Source organism: Propithecus coquereli, unplaced genomic scaffold, assembly GCF_000956105.1.
Source record: "Propithecus coquereli isolate 6110/MARCELLA unplaced genomic scaffold, Pcoq_1.0 Scaffold10, whole genome shotgun sequence".
Lineage (NCBI taxonomy): Eukaryota > Metazoa > Chordata > Mammalia > Primates > Indriidae > Propithecus > Propithecus coquereli.
This window is the reverse complement of record NW_012133858.1, coordinates 20,035,581-20,052,442: the sequence shown is the minus strand read 5'-3', so window position 1 is coordinate 20,052,442 and position 16,862 is coordinate 20,035,581. Positions and strand designations below refer to the sequence as shown.

The 16,862-nt window shown below is 42.2% G+C and overlaps 1 protein-coding gene across 1 annotated transcript in view; it reads right to left on the bottom strand.

Moving 5' to 3' along the window:
• The window catches only part of MCF2L2 (MCF.2 cell line derived transforming sequence-like 2), a 207,854-nt gene extending 193,983 nt beyond the window's left edge, over positions 1–13,871 (bottom strand). The window contains exon 1 of the mRNA XM_012640066.1: positions 13,796–13,871. Coding sequence (XP_012495520.1) covers positions 13,796–13,871 — 76 coding nt within the window. The remainder of the gene's footprint in view (positions 1–13,795) is intronic.
• Positions 13,872–16,862: the final 2,991 nt, after the last annotated feature.

Sequence of the window (16,862 nt, the reverse complement as noted above, 5' to 3'; positions counted from 1 at the left end):
ATTTTCAGAAAATTCCCCAGTACCCCCAAATTTTCTGTGCACATGATTTTTGAGATGCTCGGGGAAAGAGCTGGATTTCACAACTGAACCAACAAGATAAAAAAGAAAGGTAGCAATGGCAGAAGACAAAGCCCAGAGCAGAGAAGCCAGAAGACCACAAGATCAGCCCAGGGATGAGGGAGAGCCTCGGGGAGGCTTGGGACTCCACAGGTGAGGAACTGAGGAATGATGGCTGACTTTGCCTAAAATTATCTTATGTTTGCTTAGTGTCTATCAGCTCCAGGAGGACATTCATGCATTCCTCCAGCTCCCCATTGCTGGAGCCATGCAGGGTGCTGGGGCTGCAGTGCCCTGGTTCCCACCCTCAGAGGGCCTATGGCCACAGGTGGGGTTCACACCCACTCCCTCACACCCCATCCCCAGACTTGGCCCAGTGCCCGGCTCCTGGGGACCCACAGTAAATGTGGCTAGTCCTAAATTGGGAATTAAATAAGCAGAATCAGTCAGAAAGACCTCTTTCCCCTCAGCAATTGAATTAATTCTAGCTTCCCATGGTACAGAAAGAGAAGGCTAAAATAAATTTAAACTGATCTGACAATAGATAGAAAAAAACAGACACATAAACCAAAACCTGGGCTGGACAAGGTCTGGGATCAGATAACTGAACAGAGAAATCCAGAGGTAACTCTCTTAAGCCAATGCGCTGAACTATTTTGGGCACGTGTATATACTTTGTACTTGAATCATCCTCGTAATAAAATCCTCTAAATATAGGAACTCTTCTACACTAAATAAAAGTGCACAGTGATGCTGCCACCTTGCCACCATAACAGCAGGTTATAACTTATACTTTTTGTTTGTTTAAGACTCTGATGCTTACTTAGCATAGGAAGTGTAAGTACAGAATGAACACTCTTAAACATTTCTTCTTTAAAAGTCTTATTCCTATCTAAGCATTACATATTTATTACTTCTACATGTTTAAAGACTACGAAGTAAATCCTCTTGTTTTAATTGACAGTTTTTCTTTGAAAGAGTAACTGTTAATAAATCAACATTTCAAATGGCTAATACATATACCTAAGGATTAATGCTTTCAACTTCTATTAAGTTTTTTCAAAAGATTTTCAAAACTCACTAATAACAGTTCTATCATTTACTGGTTTATAGACCATTCTGTAATGGGAAATTGAACCAAATGTGATCCTTCATAGACCTTGAAGACAGCCAGACCTCACTTTCAGCTCTGACCCTTCCTCTTGGTATAACTGTGGGCAAGTTTCCCAACCTGTTTAAGCCTCAAATTTCTCCTCCATAAAAATGGCCTGTACTTCCAATTTAAATTTTAATTGAATTAAATCAACAATGTATATAAAGCACCAAAAAGATAGGAAATAAATGGTAGCTATAATAATATCATTTTTAATATTATTTCCATATTCTCTATCCTTTCTCATTTCTTCCCCCCAGAAAAGGAGCTATGTGAAGAAGGAAAAGCAGTGAGACACCATAGATCCGCCTTCCAGCTTGAGGTCATTCTTTCTTTCAAGGCAAAGCTCAACTTTTCTCAGTTGTCCAGGGAAGGGTTACTGACCACAGAAGCCTGAGCGGATAATAGAATAAATGGGACAACCAGTACAGGAAGACCAACGCAATTATCAGAGGTGGCTGTTCCCCTCATCCCACCAATTAGGAAGCTTTTCCCTCTCTACCTACTTAAATCCTCTCCTTTTTTCAAGATCCAGCTCAAGTCATACATTTCATAGGAAGCTTTCTGAAATCACTGAGGCTCACAATGACCTCAGCCTCCAAACTCTTACCGCACTGTCTATACTGGCGACTGCTCAGGGATCAATTTGTGACATTTTATACTGTCTCTTGATATAACTATCAGATTGAGCCTCGAACTCTCCTCCAGTTCAGTGGCTCACAGGCCTCCTCCCCAAACCCCTCAGAATCCTTGTCATCTGGGTGAAGCAGGAGCTCGTAGGTGATTCAGCTGGTGTCAAGAACTCAGGTCCTCAGATTCCCCATACCACTCTCCCCACGACAGCTTGTGACCACAGGCCTGGCACAGTGTCTTGTTCATGGTGGGCACTGTCTTAAATACCTGTTCATTGGCCAGTGGCACCTTAACGTAGTTGTGGTGCCTGAGCACACGGGTAGCCACATAGAGGAGGTAGGCCTTGGAATATACCCCAAAGAAACACAGGGCAAGTTTCCTATTTTGCCAAGGGTCTGCCATTAAAACCACCAAGTATTTCACATTCTTACTGATTTCTAAAAGTTGAAAGGATAAGGTCAGCACTTGCCAAGTTATTAGACTTGTTTTGGGGTAACGGTTCAGTCCAAACCCCTGTGAACTAAAATAAAATCCTAAGCCCCCCCACTGACTGAATGGACCCTCTCTTGGCCAAGGAGACCCCAGAGAAACCTTTAAACTGAGTTCCCAGCCACGATGGGATGGGAGATCAGACATACATCATTTTGCCCCCTCACTTGCTAATGGCTATCAGACTTTTTCCTAAGGACCAGACCAGCATCCTATCCTGATAAAAGATCACCGACCATGAAGTGGTTTTAAACAGTCTACAGAGCACGTGCAGAAAGGGTTTTCCTGTCTTTCTTTCACCTTTTTGACATAGAGTGCAGCCATTTCTGAACATGAACCCCATAAAAGGACAGAAAGCTCCATTGTACAGGTGCATGTTTCTCTTTTCATGATTCTTCCTCCTATAGCTTGTTAGATACGTATATTTGGCCATCCTGCACAGTATAAATTCCTGTTTTCATTGTCCCTGCCTTGAAGCACATGTTCTTTCCAGGCCTGCTGGAATGGCCACCCACAAGCTGCAACCCTTTGTAAGAAAAGAAGCTCTCCTTTCCCAGTTATGAACCTCATTATTTCTTCAGTTAACAGCCCTCTTCCCTGAGGACTTCCTCCCCCATCCCAAGACTCAGCCACTGCCTGAACCCACAGCTGATAAGATCAGAAATGCCTAAGTTACTTTTGAGCTGGGCTAACTGGTCTCTGGAAAGAGAATGTGAACAGAGAGACCCAGCTGGTGATAATTTCTGGAGCTGGAAGGGGAGAGTGGTTGAGGTGGCCATCTGGCATTTATATCCACTGATAAATGAATAGAGAGATGGTATAAAAGGCGACCCCAGAGCCAGCACAGCCATCTAGGTTCCTGACTATGCAACCTTGCTGATGAAGCCCAGAGGAGCCTCCTGCTCTGAGGCTCTGTGAGACACTCCTCAGCCTGGACGGTATGCAGCATGGGGCAGCAGTGGGCAGGAACTCAGACTCTGGAGCCAAGACCACCTGGGTTCAAATCCTGGCTCTGCAATTTACTAGTAAGATGATCCAAAAGGAAATATTTTATCCTTTGCTAATTTGAATTAAATACATGCATCTTTGGTAACATCAGTGTGTTAAATTCTAATATCTCTTCAGTTTATTATAATCATTATTGCCTGCTAGTTAAAAAATAAGTACTTGAATTTAACAATCTATGATAATGAGATAGTCTTCCTTTTCTGACTCATTGAAATCAATCAGTTTCCATTTCTTGCAATAAGCAGAATGAGAACCTACACCCATTTGGGAAGAGCTAGTTCATGGTGCCAGACTTGGGCCCAGAGGCCCTCTGGCTGGGCCACATTCACTAACACCCAAAGATAAGCAGATCTGACAACAGCCTCACCCTTCAGAGAAAAATCCCAAGACAAGCAGGACCATTTCCATTTTGATCCTCTATGACTTTAGTTAACTATGTGGCAGAGATTTTAAAATTAGCTATGGTAATTAAGTGTAATTTCAGCAGAAATATCAGGCTACTGCAAGCATTTTTTAAAAAATAGGGAACACAGATAAGCCTTTGCAGCACAAATGATGGCCCATGGCCATAGCTGAAAAGAATAGGAAGCCCTGTTAAGGGGCTAGCCACCCATGCTCCCCAACATCAAAGATCCCTGTCTTAGTTGGTTCCTAACTAAGTGGGAGGAAGTGGCTAACAAGTGGGAGGAAGCATTTCAATCAAGCTTGGCACCCTTGAGGATGAACTATAGTTGTTCAACTTTCAAGACCCTTGACACCTGGCTAAACACAGAGAGAAGCTTTGAGACCCAGTTTTCTGGTATAGTTTATAAAGGTCCTAGGATGGTCAACATAGTAGCATGCCTGAACGACGCTATGATGAAGGAAGGCTGTGAAAAATGGATTAAATATTCTCTGTGAGGTACATACAAGATAAAAAACATATTCTGCTCCCCCTGCAACCCAGAATGCTGGAAAAAGGGTCATTTTCACCCTAACAATCACCAAAAAAGCCAGATAAACTATCAAATCATAACTTTTCTTGAACCTATACAGCAAATAAGCAGCAAACACCTATAATTTTTAAATTAATTGTGTAAGGCAGAGTGGACTAATAGGAGCATATAGAGCCCCCAGCAACCACAAGGCAAGGGGAGTCCACAGCAAGAGGAGAAAAGTTGAGTTGCAGGCTTATCTCTAATAGTATTTTCAGTGGATTCCTTAGGATTGTCTATGTACAATATCATGTCACCTGAAAATATAGTTCTACCTCTTCCTTTCCAATCTGGATGACTTTTATTTCATTTTCTTGTCTAATTGCCCTGGCTAGAACATCCAGTGCAATGTTGAATAGAAGTGGTGAGGGTGGACATCCTTGTCTTGTTCCTGATCATAAAGTATTCAGCCACTCAGCATTAACTGTGATGTTAGTTGTGGGCTTTTCATAAATACACTTTATGAGATTGAGAAAATTTTCTTCTATTCCTAGTTTGTCAAGTATGGGGAGGTTGTTTTTCATCATGAAAAGGTGTTGAATGTTGTCAAAATGTCTTTTGTGGCCCTACTGAGATGATTGTGTGGTTTTTGTCCTTTATTCTATTGATATGATGTATTATATTGATTGATTTTCAGATGTTAAACCAACTTTACATTCCTGAGATCTCACTTGATCATGGTATATAACACTTTTTATGTGTTGCTGGATTTGGTGCGAGAATTTTGTTGAAGCTTTTTGTGTCACTATTCAGTTGATACTGGTCTGCAGTTTGCTTTTCTTTTGTGTCTTTGTCTAGTTTGGGTGTTAGGATAATACTGGCCTCATAAAATGAGTTGGGAAGTGTTCCCACCTCTTCTATTTTCTGGAAAAATTTGTGAAGAATTGGTATTAGTTCTTCTTTAAATATTCAGAATTCATCAGTGAAGCCATCTGTGTTGTGCTTTCTTTGTGGGAAGTTTATTATTATTATTAATTCAATCTCATCATTTGTTATAGGTCTATTCAGATTTTCTATTTCTTCCTGACTTAGTTTTGGTAGTACCTTTCTAGGAATTTTTCCATTTCATCTAGGTTATCTAATTTGTTGGGACACAGTTACTTATATTATTCCCTTACAATCCTTTTTATTCCTGTAGCATTGGTAGTGATGTCCCCTCTTTCATTCCTTATTTTAGTCATTTAAGTTTTCTCTCAGTCACTCTAGCTAAAGGTTATTCAATTTTGTCAATCTTTTCAATTAACCATCTTCTGATTTTGTTTATTTTCTGTATTGTTTCTCTACTCTTTATTTCATTTTCATTTCCTTTAATCTTTATTATTTCCTTCCTTTTGCTTTAGATTTAGGTTGTTCTTTTTCCAGTGCCTTAATGTAGAAGGTTGGGTTATTGATTTAAGATCTTTCTTCTTTTATAATGTAAGTATCTGCAGCTATAAAGCCCTCTCAGCACTGCTTTCACTGCATCCCATAAGTTTTAGTATGTCGTGTCTTAATTTTCATTCATCTTAATTTTCATTCATCTTTGTGATTTCTTTTTTGACTCATTGGTTATTTAGAAGTGTATTTAATTTCCACATTTTTGTGAATTTTCTAAATTTCCTTCTGTTGTTGATTTCCGATTTTATTCCATTTAGATTAAACAACACATTTCCTATGATTTCAGTCATTTTAAATTCATTCAGGCTTATTTTATAGCCTAGAATATGGTCTATCCTAGAGAATGTTCCATGTGCACTTGAAAAAATGTCTATTCTGCTGTTGTTGCATGGAGTATTCTCTAGATGCCTATTAGGTCTGGTTGATTTATAGTGTTATGTAAGTTTTCCATTGCCTTGATCGTCTCCCTGGTTTTTCTCTACATTATCAGAAGTGGAGTATTGATGCTTCCAACTATTATAGTTTCTATGTTTCCCTTCAATTCTGTCATTTTTTGCTCCATATGTTTTGTAGCTCTGTTTTTAGGTGTTTATAATTATTATGACCTGCTGATGGATTAACTCTTTTATCACTATAAAATGTCCTTATCTCTAGTAACTTTTTTTGTTTTAAAGTCTATTTTATCTGAGTATCACTACTCTAGCTTTTGCATAGGTACTATTTGCATGATATATCTTTTCTCATTCTTGCACTTTTTCGTATCTTCGAATATACTGGTTATATCTTTGAATACAGAGTGTGTCTCCAGGAGATATCATATAGCTTGCTCATTTTTTTTTAATCTAGTCTGACAGTCTCTGCCTTTTGATTGGATTCTTTATCCATTCACATTTAATATTATTTATGTAGTTGGATTTATGTCTGCCATTTTACTTCTTTTCTATATATCTCATATCTTTTTTGTTCATTTACTGTTTTCTTTTGCATTAAGTAAAAATTTCTTGTGTAGAATTTTAATTCCTTTAATGATCTTTTCACTATACATTTTAAGTTATTTTCTTAGTGGTTATTCTACAGTTTATCATATACATTTTATCAGAATGTACTTCAGATTTATACTAAATTTCAGTGAGATAAAGAAACGTTACTCCTATATAGCGCTAATCCCTCTTTCCACTTTGGTACCATTGTTATACATAGTATATCTACATGTTACAAACCCAAAAATACATTGTTATAATTACTACTTTATATAATCTTATATCTATTAAAAAACTAGAAAAGAAAGGAAAACATGTATATATTTATAGAGTTTCAGTAGAAACTGTAACCCCATTGTAAGTCATAAGGAGTTCCTCAACTTATGATAAGGTTACGTTTTGATAAACCCATTCTAAAGTTGAAAAATCATAAGTTGAACCATTGTAAGTTGTGAGCTGTCTATACCTTTGTTTTATATAATTGCTTTTTATTAATAAATCAGTTAATAAAAGAAAGAAGAAATATGCATTTATAGTGTCTTTTATAATCATGTAATTACCTTTACTGGTGTTTTCTGTTGTTCATGTGAATTTGAATTACCACATCTGGGATCAGCCTCAAGAACTTCTTTTAGTATTCTTATAACATGGGTCTGTTGGCAATGCATTTTCTGTTTTTGTTTATCCAGGAATGTCTTTATTTTGCCTTCATTTTTTAAAGATAGTTTTGCTGGATATAAGATTCTTGGTTGAAAATTTTTTTTCTTTCAGCACTTCAAATGTGTCATCCCACTGCTTTCTGGCATCCATTGTTTCTGATGAAAGTCAGAATAGTCAGTTATTAATTTTATTAAGATTTCTTTGTTCATGATATGTTCTTTTTCTTTCAAATTTTTCTCCTTGTCTTTCACTTTCAGCATTTTTACTATGATGTGTTTAAGTGTACATCTATTTGCCTTTATCCTAGTTGGACTTTGCTTCACTTCTTCAATGTGTAGATTAATGTTTTTCATCAAATTGGGGGATTTTAAAATCATTATTTCTTCCAACGCTTTTTCTGCTCCTTTCTCTCTCTTTCTGGCATTTCCATTCTGGTATACTTAATAGTGCCCCACATTTTCCTAAGGCTCTATTCATTTTTGTTCATTTTTCTTTCTGTTCTTGAGATAGTATAATCTCTATAAATCTGTCTTCAGATTCCTTAATTCTTTTCTTCTTCCAGTTCAAATCCATCGTTAAGCCTCTCTAAAATTTTTCATTTTAGTTATTGAGCTTTCAACTCTAGAATTTCCACTTGTTCCTTTTTGTAAATTCCTATCTCTTTACTGATATTCTCTCTTTGGTGAGACACTGTCATCAGTTTCCTGTACACTGCACTTCTTTAAGCATGACTTCCTTTAGTTCTTTGAATATATTTATTGTGGCTATATTGAAGTCTGCTAAATCTGACATCTTGGCCTTCTCATAGGCAGTTTCTGATGATTGCTTTATTTGTGTAAGGGCCACCCTTACCTGTTTATTTTCAGGTCTCATAAATTTTTGTTGAAAACTAGACACTTTAGGTAATATATTGTAGCAACTGTGGATAGTGATTCCTCTCCTTTTCATCCCTGAGGCTTATATTTGTTTGTTGGTGCTTATCTGCTTATTTGTTTAGTGACACAGCTAGACTATTTTTTTTTCATAGCTAGACTATTTTAGTGAAGTATATTTCTCTTGAAGTATAGTCTCCAATGTCACACCTCAGACAGTGCAGCCTTGGATGTGGCCACAGCCACTCTAAGATAAAAGTGGATTTAACAGCTTTCATTGCCTGTCCCTTTTTCTGTTCTCTGTGTAGTCTGCCTTTGTTGATATGATATCACATCCAGATATTAGGCTCCACATGCTTACTGATTACTCTATTATTTTGAACAATGTCCTGGGGCATAAATTGCTCCACAGTCTTATCCAATTAAATTCAGGTGGGATAGTTTTTGAAGCCAATCTTCAGGTTTGTTCTAACCACAGGAAGTCTCTTCTTAGCTGTCCTTTTCCCTGGTTCTCGCTGATAAACAAGCTGACCTATTGTTTAGCTTGTTGCTCTCCTAGAGCTACCCAGCTCGTCTTAATTTCTTCCCCTCAAAATCTCCATTGTTTTCAAGAGCACCTTTAGACTTGAACTTCTCCACACTACTTCAAGAAAATCACTTCTTGTGGGGAGAGCTTCAGACTCTCTTCTTCTGGACTGCTTCTCCCCCTAAGCAAAATCTCTGAGCCAGGGGCAGTAGATTCCAGTCTTCTTGGCTTGCCTCTTTCAATGTTGAACCTCCATTTCACGAGGGAGTTGGGGCGAAAGAAAGTGGGGTTCAGTGTTCTCCACCCACTGCACCTGGGATAAAGCTTGTGTCCTGTAAGTAGGGGCTGAGTAGAGGAAAGGAGAACCTGACCTCTCAGCTGGAGGCTCTCTAGGAAGTTAGCCTCTGCAACTTGGAGTTAGAGAAGCTAAGAAATGCTGGAGGCCTGACCCTCCTGGCAAGGGACTGTATCCCTTGACTGGGAGCTGAGGGAAGAGGAGAGAGCAGCTCATGGCTCAAGTATAATAGACTCTGACTATTTTTACCGATATTTAGTAGATTTTCTTGAATAAGTGTTTGTTTGCTGTATGCCCTTAGTACAACTTCCAGAGGCTTTAAAAGGTTGTTTTTTAAAATAATTTTCACAAATTATGGCTGCTTCACTGGGGAATGGGTCCCAGTTCCGCTTCTGGAAGTGGAACTCCAACTTCACACTGTTTTTTAATGTAATAAAATATTATGGGCAAGAGAGCTTTTGTAGATATTTAAACATTTCTCAAATTTTATTTTGCCTGTTTCAATTGTCAATCAATATTTTTTAGGGTTCCAATATTTTTAGAAGCCCTTGAAGAGTCCATAAACACTAGGCACAGTATCTACAGAGCCTAACAGAAGAATGACTCAGATGTGGCTAATTCACTTTTGGGGCAGATGAAGTCACTACTCCCAGATTTTATCAGATAGAGCAACATGTCTAGTAATTCCCACTGGGCACATTCCCATCTGAGCAGCAGATACCCTACTCTAATTAGTCCCTCCCTTCAGCATCAACTGCCAAGGCATGGAGACATTTCAGCCACACTCCACTGTAAAATAATGAGCCCTGGGATGAATCACTCAGTTTAGTATTCTTCTGGCTGCCTATTATCAATGCTGATTGGGTCCCAAAGAGTTGATCTGGGTTATAGATCAATATCCTAGAGACTTTATCACCAAAACAGCCACCAATCCAATCTCCAATTATATAAGGAATGTTTCAAAAGATATTCTTTTCTGCTTCACAGTTTGATTGGGTGTAGCCAAACATATGAAACCATTTTAGAACAATGATAAAGATCAAAATGTAAAATAATTATCTCTAATTATGAGGGGATAAGGAGGAATGTGAGCTGGACTGGAAATCTGAAACCTGCATAGGGGATTACTGACATGGACCAGCTCAATGGCTAAGGGTTTCCACTGCGTGGAAGCCCCATGTAAGCCACATGTGTCCTATCTATCAAAATCCCAGAGCAATGTGGGATGCATTAGTATAAAATCCATGTTTACTTAGGCAGCATCTATAAATAGCAGCACAGCAAAAGTTGCAGAGAATTCAAGAACTGAAAGGGATGGGGTGGGGGAAAATCAAACAACTCTTTTCTGACTAATGTGACTCCATAGTCCAGAATATAGGGGAGAGGATGGTCCTACCTGTGTCCTGCATGGGTAAAACATATCTGGACACTGTGTTAACATGTGAACTGCATATTTTATGAGGGTCCCTGACAAACTGACAAAATCCAAAGAAGGGGGCCCCCACAGTGAAACACACATCACATGAAGAACACTTGAAGGACTTCATCTTTTTATTTGAAAAAATGGAGTTTCAGAGACAAAATAGCTATTTATAAATATTTCAGCACTGCCCTTAAGTGTAAAAATTGCCTGCACTCAATACTCCAGCTCCATTCCAAGGCACAACCACTCATTCATCTATTCAGCAAACATTTATTTTGCATCTCCTTAGAGTGAGGCCCTGTGTTAAGTAGCTATCTAAGACACACAGATAAATAATGAAGAGTGTAGAAGCAGAGGTTAAACAAGCACACAAATAACCAAATAACCATAATACAAGGGAGAGTATGATTGGTGTTATGCGAGTAGAACAAAGCTTACTTTGAAATTCTAAGTCAGGAGTCATTGTGTCTTGCTGGCAAGATCAGAAATGGCACTTCAAATTGCGCTTCAAAGGTGTGTACTATTTCTGTGAGGAGAAATATATTATACTAAAGATGCATTCCAGGTGGAGGGAAAAGCAGACATAAAAGCTTAGAGGTAGGAACAGAGTTGATAAACTTAGTGGGACAAAGCTGAAGAAGTGAATCATGCAAGTTGACCGACAATAGGTGTAGAAATCTCAAGTATTAGGGGATAAAGCTAGAACGGTGCCAAATAGTAAAGAGCTTATACTCCAGGCTATAGAGAATGACTGGGTAAGGGTACCATTAAATGCTTTGGAATATAGAGTGCTGTGGGTTTTTTTTTTTTTTTTTTTTTTTGATTCCTGGTATAGATTAGAGGCAGTCACAGAGAGGCAGGAGGTTTGCACAATGGCTAGTCAAAAGGAAATGAAGTCCTGAAGCAGGTTGGAAGCAGGTGGCAATGAGAAGGGACACAAGGGAAGAAACTCCAGAGGTATTTTAGAAATCGAATCACTAGGACCCAGAGCTAATGGAAATATCGGAGGGAACAAGAATGGATGACTTTACTGTCAAGTCTAAGGGATGTGGAAAGAGCAGAAACCCCTGCTGGTGGAGGAACTGATTCAGGGACAGAGGTGGCAGAGTGAATATGGAAGCTCAATGTGGCTACCCTGACAAGTAGCCAGGATAGGACCAGAGGAATGTCCTAACCCACAGCCTTGCTCCAGGCACCTCTCAACCCTTCCCTAACTCACGATCACACCCCTCAGAAGCTGCTTGCCGAGGAAATGTCTGAAAAGAACAGGCAAGCATAGAGCCAGTCCACCCTAGCAGAAGCTCCACTGGCTACTGAGCACAGCCCTCCATGAAGGCAAGAGGCTGTTGCAGAGTTAGAGACTACAGAGATCCCCCAACAGGGCATATGAAGAGCTGCCTTCTGTTCTGGAACCTGACACTCATTAGCCCTGAAACCTTAAAGATCAACCTCTCTGAGTCTCAATTCCTTCATTTGTAAGATGGGGATAATAATGTATATTCCACTCATTTCACAGGTTTATGAGATCACACATAAGGAGACAGAATGTTGCAAAGCACACAAATGCCAGGGATCATTAGAAGTTCTTTGAGAGCAGAAACTACAGCAAATTCATGTATGTACCTTGTATGGAACTGTCTATGGAAGGAGGAATGGAGCAAGGTGGGGCAAGAAAATATCATAGCCTGGGCCCCACAGCTTGGTGGGGAATATCGCCTACTAGATCTTCAAGAACATTCTACATCCAGAGAAACAGGAGGGACCTTAATAATCACCCAGGTCAACCTTCTCATGTAACAGATGGGAGGCTTCACTCTGAGAAAGGCCCAGTGACCTACCCAAGATCTTTAATGGCAGAGTGACCTGGGATATGACAAATAACCAGAACATCTATACAATCACTGTTTGCACAGTGTTTTCCCCCACATTATCTTCCTTATCTTCACATGTTGCCTTTGAGTTGGGAAGTATTATTAAAATCCCTAATTTTCAACCAGAGGCTGAATGACTTGTCAAGGGAAAGATTCAAATCCAGACAGTCATACCCCCAGCCCACTGTTCTTTCTCTATACCACAATTTCATGCACATGCTGGTTTTTAGCACAATCATTTTAGCATTCAGTATATTTCCAACTCTGTTTTATTAGAAGTTCTTTTTCTTATTTCGCCCTGCCTTCAGCAATATGACACATTCAGACTTCCCTGGTAGGATTCTACTGAACTTTCGTCTTAAGAGGTAGCCACATTTGGCACCAGAAACGTTTTTTAATACTGAATTATCCATACTGGGCCTTCCCTTATAAATCGTCTTTACAAAGTATATCCCAAGTGTATCATTCAAGATGTGCATCATTATTACATGAAACACATTGATCTAGCTCACTCAAAAAGCAACAGAGGCCCACTAATTGAAGAAATATTTACCATATAAGTACCAAGAAAGAAGCTTTAACAAATGTGTAGAAAACTGAGGCAAAGAGTTCCTGTCTTTACCAATAAAAACTGATTTGCATTTATGGGAGGGTCTCAAATAGAAGTCAGCAACAGAGAAAAGTATTCCAACAATTCCAGTCGCCCACATCCAAAGTTCTGAACCTGAATGTGTGTCTTTATTGGGGGAAGCCCAGGGAGCGGACTGGAAAAGAAAGTGCTAAGAAAAAATTAACTAGTAATTGTCACAATTTCCTTAGTATATAGGGCCTGTGGTTCCATCACAACCCTTATTTCAGGAACGAGAATGCACGTTTTGCTCCCCTTTTTCAACTTAGGGAAGAGGATTAAAATTGCCCAGTCTTCTTGGGCTTGCAGAGGTTTCCCGTGGGGGTTCACCAGCGGTGTGCTGACACCTCCAGCTGCACAGTAACAGGCCAGACTGCGCAACGACCCTCTAACGCAACCTGCATCTCCCTACATACACTTTCTTACTAAAGAGCCTTCGGTGGCTTGGCAGTAGTTTCTGCTGGAAAACACGAGCAATCGTTCCTCACGTGTCCCCTCCCTTCTCACTACCCCACAAATCACAACATAATTCCCTCCCCCCAGGCCCACCCCGGTCACAAGCGGGTAACGGATCGTAACAGCCCAGTAGCCCTCGTTTAGGGCTCAACGGACTTGAAAACCACCTGGTGAAGGCACCTGCCTCACCGCCTCTCCCGGGCCCCGCCAGGCGTGGGGCCCCCAGGGCCGCCTGTTACTGGCCGCCCCACGCAGTACACGAGGCAGCGCCCGAGGCCTCCCCAGGGAGCGCGCTGCCCCCAGCTGCAGGTGAGGACAGGGGTGACAGAAGCCCAGCGACTATGCCCCACCCTCCATTAATAAAACGCAAGGGGGAAAAAAAGCTTCATTTACCGACATGAGTGATCACGGTGGCCAGTCGCCGGGTGAGCTCCTGGGGGGCCATTTCTTCTTTTAACCAAAACAGCATTTCACTGAAAAAAAACTACTCAGTATAAACAAAGCCAAACAAAACTGTTCGTATTGCTGCTACGGATGATTTTTTAAAAGCACCTCATCCCGAGGATGCTCTGTCCTCACCGTCTTCCTCGCTCTCCTCAGGCACAAAACGATAGTCACTCCCAGCCAAGGCCAACTCTCCTGGGCCGCTAGGCTGTAGCCCGCCAGCCACGCCTTGGAGGGGCTTATTTTAAAGATCAAGTCTGGCGCTGGCGGCTTCCCAAACGTAACAGCTGGCATTTAGAGAGAGGGAAGAGGCAATTCTGAAGGTGAAAAAATTAAGTCGCCCCAATCTCGCCGTAACAGCACCCCGGGCTTCTCTGGCCCAGGGAGCGCCAGGGGGACCTGGATTTGTGGTCCTGGGCCGGCGGGTCTCCGGCGCCGCCTCCAGGGACGCTCGGGATGAAGGATGCTCTGCGGCTCGGAACCTGCGTGCGCCCAGGGCGGAGGAGGGGAAGCGGCTGGCGGCGCTGGCTCCTCTGCGGCGCCCACCTCTTCCCGCCTGCGGGTGGCGCCGGGGGCTCCCGGGGAGGCGCGCACGCGCCCAAGCGCCGCCCGCCTCGGGTTGGAAACGCCGCGCCTCCTCCCCTATCCAGAGCTCGCGGTCCAGCCCCGCGCTGACAGAGGGCGACTCCCGGCCTGTCCCCGGAACCGTGGGGGAGAGAGGACAGCGACGGCGTTCCTGCCAGCACAGGGGTTCGCATCGCCAGACCCGCGCCTTCCGGGTCGCGGCCTCTCCTCCTTCCCCGCCCGAAGCGAGAAGGGGCTGCCTGGAAGAGGTGCTGCCCTCCTGCCAGGACCCGAGGAGTAAGGCTGGGTGAGGCCCTGCTCCCTGCCTCCTGCCCCGGTCTCCTGCCTGCGGGATGCGACGGCTGCTGCGGGGGCGTGGGGCGGTTGGATTGTGTTTCCCCCATTAGGGTTGTCTCACGCGGTTATTGGCCTCCACAGGGCACAGCCGCACTAGAGCCCGGAGCGCAGGCTATGTACCGACAAGGCTGGGCACGCATATGCACACTCAGGTTTCCACCGTGGGGGCCGTTTCCTCTGTGCAGCTGCTCCCCTGTGCCACCGCTCCGTCTGTCACCTGTCAGGCGCGCCAGGGCTCCTTTCTGGAGAGGCTGTGGCGCAGTCCCGATGCTGGGTCTCCTCTCCATCAGCCCCATTATCCCATGGCTTTTTTAGGTGACTTCAGACCCTACGTGACAGGCAGCAAAAGACTAACCCTCCCATTCAGCAGAGCTCCGCGGGGGGAAAATTTGAGCAAACGGAAATTTGGTCGGAGTAGCCCCGAAATCCGAGTGTGGCGTGTTGAATATCCGCAGACCATGAGAATGGCAGGACCACTCACATGTTCTCAGCCATATCTTTCTTCTTCCATATGTAAAAAGCCAAGCCCCAAACACCCTGGATCCGATTTCTAGGAATAGCCACTCATTCCAGAGGGTTGGGGACACTTTTAAAGGCTTTCTAGAACAACAGTTGTGGGCTGTGGTTAAGAAATGATGTTAATCCACCTATGACTTCAGATTTGTAGAGAGGTATGTCCTCCCTGTGAGGTTCGGACACTTTGAACTCTGTCTGCATAAGTAGGGCACCCATTTTCATAGCAACCTCTTGCAAGAGATTCAGAAAAGGGTTAAAGATCCAAAGGAAGTGAAGTAGCTTTAGATTGTGTTTCCATGGTGGTTTCTGGCTATTCGAGGGTCACAAGTGTTTTCCAGGAAACAAATGAGATATTTGCTGTTGATAGTAGTCAGAACCCTGGTGCTCAGTCAGAGGCCACTGTGAGTTTTGGTCACCAGAAACCAGCACATTGCTAAGGACACAGGTGATGTGGGGGCATGCTGATCTGGGAGGATCTGAATTCACTTTGAAGATCCAGAGTCCTCAGCTTTCTCAATTAGGCCACGTCCTTATGAATGAGAATTATGAAAAGAAGAGAGGTAGGGAATGGAGGAGAGGAAATGGATGGAGGAGAAGCTCGTGAATAAAAATAAGAAAGAAACAGAAAGGAAATAAATCACATTCAGAGCACTGCGCTCCTTCCCATGTCTTCTGTACTTTCAGTCTTCAAAGGTTTCCAAGGAGATAAATTAGTTCAATTTATGGTAAGATGTAGCAGGCAGTGCCTACCCTCAGAAGCTAATTCTGCCCACATCTCTAACACTTGCTGTCTCAGTGCCTTGACTACTTCACCTGGGCAGTGAGGAGTGTGTCTGTAAGCTCCAAGTTCCCTTTTTCAGCTCTGAAATCTTATAACTGGAATTATGAAGAAATGACCACACAGTAAGTGTTCAATAGCCCATGCCTCCTATTCTTCCAAGAACATGGTCATTGCTCTCATGAATACTGACATCCTTTCTGCCTTCTCTCCTTCCTTCCCACCCTCCCCTCTTCCCTGCCTCCTTTTCTTCTTTGTAATTATGATATCTTTTCTGTCTCCTTGTGCTGTGGGTTGAATGTGTCCTCCAAAGTTCACGCATTGGGAACTTAATCCCCAGTGCAACAGTGTTGAGAGGGAGGACCTGTAAGAGGTGATTAGCTCTCTAGGGCTCTGCCTTATTGAATGGATTAATGCTGTTATCACAGGAGTGGGTTCCTGATAAAAGGATGAATCGGGTCCCCTTCTCTCTCCCTCTCACCCATGTGATGCCTTCTGCAATTTTATGATGCAGCAAGATGGCCATCACCAGATGCTGCCCCTCAATCTTGAACCTCCCAGCCTCCAGAACTGTGAGCCAAATGAATTTCTGTTCATTATAAATTACCCAGTCTGTGGTATTGTTATAGCAGCACAAAATGCACTAAGACACCTTGGCTGGCAAAATCAGAGAAACAAGCTAGAATACCCTAACTGCCTCTCTAGTGAATCAGTTAACAATCATTCACATCTATTGAACATCTGTTATGGTTGTGATTGGCAGTGTCAGGTATAGCAACTACCTCCACCAGATAACAAGTG